At 40.2% G+C, this 8,354-nt stretch overlaps 1 protein-coding gene across 1 annotated transcript; it reads left to right on the top strand.

Annotated features, from left to right (window-relative positions):
- Positions 84–5,499, top strand: EAPP (E2F associated phosphoprotein). Its single transcript, XM_021402292.1, has 6 exons — positions 84–241; positions 681–862; positions 2,127–2,225; positions 2,568–2,691; positions 3,409–3,528; positions 4,884–5,499. Exons 1-6 carry the CDS (start codon positions 168–170, stop codon positions 5,146–5,148), a joined length of 864 nt encoding a protein of 287 aa, XP_021257967.1. The 5' UTR covers positions 84–167; the 3' UTR covers positions 5,149–5,499.

Genomic DNA, 8,354 nt, shown 5'->3' with positions numbered 1-8,354 from the left:
GTGCGCCGCTCAGGGGGGAGCACAGCGGGGCGGGGCGCGGCCGGGGAGGGGGGTGGGGTGTCCCCTTCCGGGAGGCGGGTTGGGCCTGGGCATTACTGCCCCGCCGGAAGTCGCGCGGCTCCCGGAAGTGATGAGAGAGGGCCGGCAGCGAGGGGTGGGGCGCCACCATGAGCCGCCTGCGGGAGGAGGACGACCCGTACGTGGTGGAGGAGGCCAGCGATGAGGAGCAAGCGCTCAGCAGGTGCCGGCCGGCTCGCGGGATGGGCTGGGGCTGCCGCTTCCCTCCGCTGCAGGTTTTGGCCTGGCTTGCGCTGCCCGGAAACGGGGGAGGCCGCGGAGGGTGTGGAGGATCCGTCCCCCACAAGTCACGGCAGCGGTTCCTTGGAGCCCGGGTGTTTGCCTTTGTAATCCCTGGCACACTGAGCTGCCGAGTGCTGCGCGGAGCCCCTCGGAGCCGTGCTGCTGGGGCCTAGCGGCAGGCTGCCCTCAGTCCGTTGCTCCTTTGCGTTAAAACCAATCGGAGTCTGAATAAACTAATAAAATATCTCAGTAGATTTCGCATAAATACGCGGATACGTGCTTCTCGATATTTCCACGCAGTTCAGATTGTGATCGTCTAAATCAGTCAATGTAGTAAGGTGTTAATAATAATTAGGTCTGTAATGATTTAATGTTTGTAGCTCAGAAGATGAGGTGGATGTGCTCTTACATGGCACTCCCGACCAGAAGCGGAAGCTGTTACGGGAATGTCTGACGGGGGAGAGTGAATCTTCCAGCGATGATGAGTTCCAGAAGGAGATGGAGGCAGAGCTCAACACCACCGTGAGAAATATAGAAGGCAAATGGAAATCACCAGAAATGGGTAAATCACTCTTAACACCTGCTCGCCTGTGAAACTGAGGGTTAAGTGATGTCCATTTAAGAGGTTGCTGTGTTCTTACAGCTGAGGAGGGTATTTGTGGTGGCAGTGGAGTGCTGTTTGAGACCTCTGGAAAAGTCTTAAAATGGCTGTTAAGTCATTCAGAAATGGGTACTTAGGTAATGTGTGCATCTGTTTTACCTGTTCTAAGATTTTTGGTTTTGTTGTTTCTGAACCTCTGATTTCCTATTTCACTGTGATTTCTCTTTGTTTGATCAGCCCTCTTTTTTTTCCCCAGTGTCTCTGTAACTTCTGTTTTATGTTATTTTCTCATGTGTATTTAGAAGCTTTTCAAGCAGTTTGCAGTCTCTTTGTCTAGTGGCTCAGGATGCTGTCAACATTTGGATTACCTTTTTGCTGAAAGGAGTGGCGTATGGTGGGTTAAGATCTTGAATCAGCTGCGGAAAAGAATCGGGAAAAATATTAATTTCTTCCCCTAAGTGCTCATAATTACAAGTTGCATCAAGTAGTGAAACTGTGTTAAGGATTTAGCCATTCTGGAGTTTGCATGCTGTTTGGGGTGCTGTAGATTGATTGCTCTGGCATTTGAAGAACGTTTGTTCTTTTTACCTAGTACAAAACATCTGGGGAAGCATTCTTAATTTCCTGGGGTACTGATGTAGTATTTATTTTAATGTAGTAACTTCATATAGCATTCAGCAGGTTTAATGGTTTTGTTTGCGTTAGTGGTCAAACTTGATCTTTAAGTTTTGTGTTTGCAATTAACAAGAGGCACTTATATCACTATGTGCACCCAGCACAGAACAGGACTTGTGGTGCAGACTGGCTGTAACAGATGTGATTGCCAACTGATCTGAGTCCTTTATGAACTAATGTGTCCTGAAATGTAGTTGTTGTTTTCTTTCTTTTTTCCATGAATTTTATGTTAATCAAAGTTTATGAAATAATTTGCCATGCTTGTATTTCTTTTGTATGACTTTAGAGAAGAAGAGAATAAACTTTCCTTTGAACTGTACCCAAGGTTCATCTCAGGGGAATTGAGCAGTTTTACCTGTAAATGAAATAACACAAGTAATCTGGTTGATCAGGACATGGGAGTAAACTGGGAGAGCTGCGACTTAACACGCACAGATAACTGGGGGGCTCTTGAGTAGGGCAACTTGGAAATGAAGGTTTGTTCTGGGCTATATACATGTTATCCTTTTGGTGAGATGTTCTTACCACTTTTCTCTTCAATTTAATACAGGTACTTCTTCAAGCACTGGGGAGGCTGCATCCGCCACCACTTCAAAATACTATGATGACATTTACTTTGATTCTGATTCAGAAGATGAAGACAAAACGGGTAAGGGACTGGGAGAGAAGACAGCATCTTCAGAGTAGTACTGGTCTCTCAGATCCAGTAGAATCCTCTCAGGGCATCAGAGGCTATTCCCGAAGAGGCAGTTACCAGCCTATATCATCTCACTGAAGTTCCTGTAACTTTGTGATGTATACCAATGTGTGTAAGGTGCTTTAATCCTTTGAGGTGGTATATTCAGAGGAGAGATAAGCTTGATATTTATGAGTTAGTTAACATTTATTGCAGGTATTGAAAATGAAAATTGAAAAAGTTACATTTTATCAGTTAAGTAGAGAATCATCATATGTCTAAAGATGTAACCTGTGCATGCCCAAATCTCTACAGTTATGCAAGATGTCCAGAAAAAAAGAAAACAGCAGCAACGTCAGATTCTTACCAATGACGAGCTGCTATATGACCCAGAAGAAGACAGCCGAGACCAAGAGTGGGTAGACTCACAGAGGAGGAGGTAAGAGACTGTGAATAGTTATAGGATGCTTGCTATAACTGAAAAATTCCAGTAAACATGGTGAATATATAGAAAAACCCTATGCTGTCAGGTCCGCTCAGTGCCTTAGAATTTAGAGCATAGGAAATTTGAAATCTTGTAAAATTTCTACATATATGCAATGGAAATTGACTCTTTGAAGTGACAGAATGCTAAAACTTGCAGTTTTTCAAAATCAGAACTTCCTGGTTCAGTAAGCCAGTTTTGTCTATAGTAGATCTTCTCAAAATAACCACGATGTTGATGAAAAACTTGTAATAGAAACAGCACAAAGCTGCTTTACTTGAGATTTCTCTGAAGGGTGGAGCAGAGAAATGCTTGTTGCAGCAGAAGAGAGATGTAAATCTGTTGAAAAGCACATCAACGTGTTACCTACAGAGATTGTTCTTGAGATACCTGTCTTCTCTAGGAAAATGACAAAAATCCTCACAAATCCACATCAAATGCATATACATCTCCAGATGAAAATTCTTTATACAAATGAAATGGAAAAATACTTGTGTGTGATTTTTCCCCATAGTGCTTATATTTATGTAGTTTCAGTTAGTGAAAAGTTGTTCAGAAGGAGACAGGTATTTACTGATGTATTTTAATTTAAAAAATATTTGAAGGTTAAATTGATGGGCAAGGATGTGTAATTTCACTTTTTTTTTTATCCTTCCTCACTTCATTTCCTAGGTACCGTAATCAAAGAAGAGTGCTGCAGCCACAACAGACAAAACCTTCATCTGTTCCAAACAGTGATGCTGTTTTGAACTGTCCTGCTTGCATGACAACTTTATGCCTGGACTGTCAGAGGTAATTAGTGAACAATAAGAGGTCTTTCTGTAATGTCTCTCTTTCAGTCATTTGCAGTTTTAGTGTGTTCAACGATTTGATCAATTCTGTCTTGCAAGGTGGAGCTTATAAAGAGAAGATGGCTGTGAATACCAGTTTAAGAGAACAATGGTGATCAGTTTAACCTGCACCATGGAGATGAGGAAGAACAAGGAAGAACTTTAGAGTAGTAGATAAGGTAGCATGTTTACAAAAATGAGACTAAACTAGAATCTCATGCTGATTTTTTTTTCTAATTATGTTGGCTTGATGGTTAGAGGAATAGAGTTATTCCAGTGTAACTATTATTTTCATGTTAAAGAGCCTTTTTAAATAGAGGGTGAAGCAAAATCAAGACAGTATATTCTTTCTTGGTTTGAGTATTAGCAATTGTGCTTTTGAGTGTAGTTATGTTAAGTAGTACCTGGAAAGCATTTAGGTGTTACTACTGCTAACCTGGGCAAAAGAGGAGATTTTTGCACTGTGAATAAAGGAGAAAGAAATTCTGTGAAGTGAGGAATAAGCTACCTCTAATTTATTGAGTACTTTTGGTGATTGAAGGTGAAATTCCACAGCAGCCTGAAGTTATCTCAGTACTGGGTGCTGTTTTTCACTCTCTTTCCTTTGCTGGTTCTGGTATTCCTTGACTCTGTTGAATAGTTAAGTATTTCAGTTTGCTAAGCTGACAGAAAACAGTCCATTTTTATTGTCAGATGGTCTTCTGTGGGTTCAATAAACTGAAATTGCTCAGCATGCCATTAGACAAGCCCTAGAAGTCAAGATAGGACTTCTGCAGCCAACTATGTTGCTTTAGGCTGCTCTGAAATTGCAGCTGGAGAGACGTATTGATGCAGACCTGAAATTTGCTAAGTACTCCAGATGACTGCTGAAAAATATATTTTATTATAGACAGGCTTTTTTAAATGTGATGTGTCATTGTTATACAGAATTTCAGGCTTGAAATGTTTTAGGTTGTTAATAACAGTATTTGAGCCGCTTGCACTCACAACTTCATGATCTTTGCCTACCTATCATTAGCTCTAAATAGCCATTCATAATTGTGTAGTACCAATCTGTGCTCCAGAGGTGCTTATTTCAGTTAGAACCAGTATCTTTTTAGATATGTTCCTCAAAAACAAGACAGATGGCTTCAATTATTTCTGTGATTTTTGTAGTTGGGACTGTTGTTCTGTTTATAAAACTTCATATTTGTATGGCTTTCAGCCGTTTGGCATGGCACTTCCTATCTTTAATCCGATTTCCAGAGATGATAACTTATTTCATGGAAGCAGAGTTTTGCCAGTGATATGACTTTCATTTTCTCCTCTTCCCCATAGACATGAATCTTACAAAACACAATACAGAGCAATGTTTGTGATGAACTGCTTTGTTAACAAAGAGGAAATTCTGAAATACAGAAAGAAGCTAAGGAAAAGAAATAAGAAAATGAAGCACAGCAAAGAAACTCCTCCTGAACAGTCAAATCAAGAAGAGGAGGAAGTGTATCATCCAGTATTATGTACTGAATGTTCAACTGAGGTGGCAGTGATGGATAAAGATGAAGTTTTTCACTTCTTCAATGTTCTAGCCAGCCACAGCTAATATGCAAAGGCAGAAAAAAATGTGCAGTGTTTAAGATTGCGTGAAGTATCAGAAATGCAGGCACGTCAAGTCTTTTTAAAATGTTTTTTTAAATGTACATTTTTATCAGAAGACCTTGTAGTGGTTGGACTTTTGACACTTTTGTTGTATTCCTTTTTTATGAAGGGAATACTGTTAATTGCTTGCATTTGAGAGCAGTATTCTTTTACACTGGTTGCATTGTTGAGGATTTAATGTTTTGTAAATAAAATGTAAAATCTGTGTATTGTGATCACTCCTTGTGTATGTACTGTCCATTTTCTCAATATGTATTAGAACGACTGCTTAGAATAAATACTATATAAAATGGTTCTCCCTCGCTGCGCTGGTCATTTCTCTGGAACTGTTAAACTTGATAGTTCTCAGTCAGGATTTTGGGCTCCTTTATGCTGGCATTCTTGGTTGATTGACACAAACATAGATAAGATAAAGAAAGAATTGTCATTATATTTGGATTTGTAGCTCATTAATATCTCAAAAATGTAATTTTTTTATACATATAGATTGGAAGACTAGGTTATCTCAACTTTGCTGGCATGGATGATTCTGGCATGGGTCATTTAGATCAACATACTAATGCTTAGTAATGCAATCAGGAACTTTTAATATAAAGATGTATGAAGAAAATAACCTGACAGGTTATTTTATTTTTTGTTATTGCATAGGTGTTACAGCAGACAGAAGAAAGGGCAGAGGTGACATTGACTCTTGGTTTTTTGTTTTTTAAATAAGTTTGTAAATCCGAGGAATGTTTTGGCCCTTTGAATTCTGAATGCTATAGGCCAGAGTCTGCTGCTGGTTTGCCCACCAAAATTTGAGGATTTACCTTGTGAGGAAGATAAATGACCAGGGTCTTAGATGTATCTGGGATTAATGTGAAGGAAGCTGAGATAAAAGAATACCTGGAAAGTGATATAGTGAGCTAAGGTGGAGCAGAATGTAAATAGGAATTTAAGGAAAAGAGTTGATAAGCTATTTTAGAGTTTTGTCATTGCCTGAATAACAGCTGTGCAGAGGCCACAACTCAGAAGGACCTGCTGGAAGCAAATTCCTTTTCTAGTAAAGTGTCACACAGTGTAGTGGACAACTGCTTCTGTCATGCAGACTGGTGTGATCTGTGCCTCTTCTGGCACTTTTTCAGAGCTTAAACATCCCATGAGTTGGTACCAGTGCAATTGCATAGTTATTTATTTATTAATTGCTTTTTTGGACATTCGTTGCCTTCTTTTTCTTTCCTTTTTCTTTCCTTTTTCTTTTTTTTTTAAGGAAATTTAAGATTTATTTCACTTACTGAAGGAATTTAGTACAAAAATAAATATTCACCTTTTTCTTTACAGTTTTCAAGGAAATCGCTTGTTATTGATGATGGAGGAAATAGGAGCCATCAAAATTTTTGCCTTACTGAAATATAGAGCATGCATTCTTGTAAAATTTGGGTTAAATGTGGAGTGATTGTACTTTCCAGTAAAAAGGAAAGTAAATCCTACTACTCTTGGACAGCTATAGAGGCCCGCTGTTAGAAAGTTGCAACATTCATTTATAGGTTGTTTTTTTTTTTTCTGATAATTCCAGAAATGTAGTCGTAAATGTTTTAATTGGTCTTTATTATGTCCAGAAGAATGCTGGCTTCCGTGTTGGTTTGGTGACCATGGATATCCTGAAATTACTGCTTGTTTCTCAGGAAGCAGCTCGGAATACATACACATTTCTACCTTAATTCCTTGACTTCCTATTTTTTGCATCAGCAGAAACTTAGTTGCTTGATGAAGCACTGAACAGTTGAGGTATCTGCTGAGCACTTTGTTGGTTAGGATGGTGTACGTTTCTCTGCACATCGAACCTGTAACTGAAATTGAGCTTTATTTGTCTTGAAACATGGAATCTGCTTAAGATAAGATCTCTATCTCATTTTTACTACCTATGGTCTGACCGGCATGTTGTCAGAAATGATGCCATCTAAAGTGGGATAGACTGTTACTACATGCTTTAATCCTGGAGGCATATATGGAAAATTTTGAATGTGAGAACTATTTCTCTTAGTAATACTGTGGAGGAGGTAATGTAATAGAGGCTGTACTCTGCTGTAGGGCATATTGGCTTCAATGCAAACTGTCTTCGCAGTCCGGGGGATGCATGAAAGCTATGGAGCGTCAGGTTAAGATCTTTGCACTGAGCTGCTGAAAACAGGAGAATGTGAGAATGTTGTTTAGGGGCTCACAAGTCAGTGCAGGTGGTAGCAGGAGCAATAATTGATGGCAATCCCTAAGCAGGAGAAGGATGGAGCTCATGAAAGATGGGACACTATACTGAGGAATATTGTCAATTTTTTTAAGGGGCTAACTAGCAACAATTGCCTTCTGAGAATGCATCAAAGTGAAAAGGTGTAAGGGGCCTGGACAAACGGCTGGTGAGTGTGGCAGGAAATTGTGAAGCTGGCATGCTTCTCAGAATTACCTTTCTTCTTATCTCATGTGCTTGCTGCTGCTTCTCGCTCACCCGAATTGCAGTCCTTTTTCTTGTGGAGCATGGGAGCAGGCGGGACTGGGACACATTTGCTCCATATCGATGCTGCTCTTGCAGCTGTGAAAGGGAGTAGTGCTTTAGTTGTGCTAAACCCCCTGCTTGTCCTTGGACTTTATGTGTTCATATAGAAAGGTGGCTTTCATCATGGCTGCAGCTCTTTCAAGCTGTGTCAACAACACAAGACTCCTCCAGTAGCAATTACAACAAGCAACAGCTCTCTTGGGTAGAGGCAACAGCTCCTGTAGCCAGCTGTGTGGGGGTATTGATTGTATGAATATGCTCATTTCTTCTTGTGCTGAAATAAATTGGTCCAGGTAAAGTATGTCTGAATGTATTCTGTCTGGATTAAATCCCATATCAGATCTTGCCACATAAATGACTACAGTATTTGGTTGTCTCTGCCAGCTAGTTTTTTTTTGCACAGTTATCTCCTGGTGCTATAGGTGCAATTCCCAGCTCTGTAAATAATTAATATGAGCACCCTCTTGTGACTGTATTTCCTTGCTTTCCATTGTGCTAACAGCACCGGTGAAGTTAGGTGTGGGGCAGCTGCAAGGCTAGAACTGCACTAGAATTGACATGACCTAAAGCTGTTTTACTGAGCAGGATAATGGCAGAGGGCTGGTAGTGGATTCTCATCTGTG

This window comes from Numida meleagris, chromosome 6, assembly GCF_002078875.1.
Source record: "Numida meleagris isolate 19003 breed g44 Domestic line chromosome 6, NumMel1.0, whole genome shotgun sequence".
In the NCBI taxonomy this organism is placed as follows: Eukaryota; Metazoa; Chordata; class Aves; order Galliformes; family Numididae; genus Numida; species Numida meleagris.
Note: the sequence above shows the minus strand (reverse complement) of the source record. Positions and strands in the feature narration are given on the sequence as shown.

Excerpts from the sequence above, each read along its gene's own strand:
- EAPP (XM_021402292.1), top strand. The coding sequence starts at position 168 with ATGAGCCGCCTGCGGGAGGAGGACGACCCGTACGTGGTGGAGGAGGCC. Across the intron at positions 242-680 it reads GAGGAGCAAGCGCTCAGCAG|CTCAGAAGATGAGGTGGATG; the intron begins GTGCCGGCCGGC and ends TAATGTTTGTAG. Across the intron at positions 2,226-2,567 it reads AGAAGATGAAGACAAAACGG|TTATGCAAGATGTCCAGAAA; the intron begins GTAAGGGACTGG and ends AAATCTCTACAG.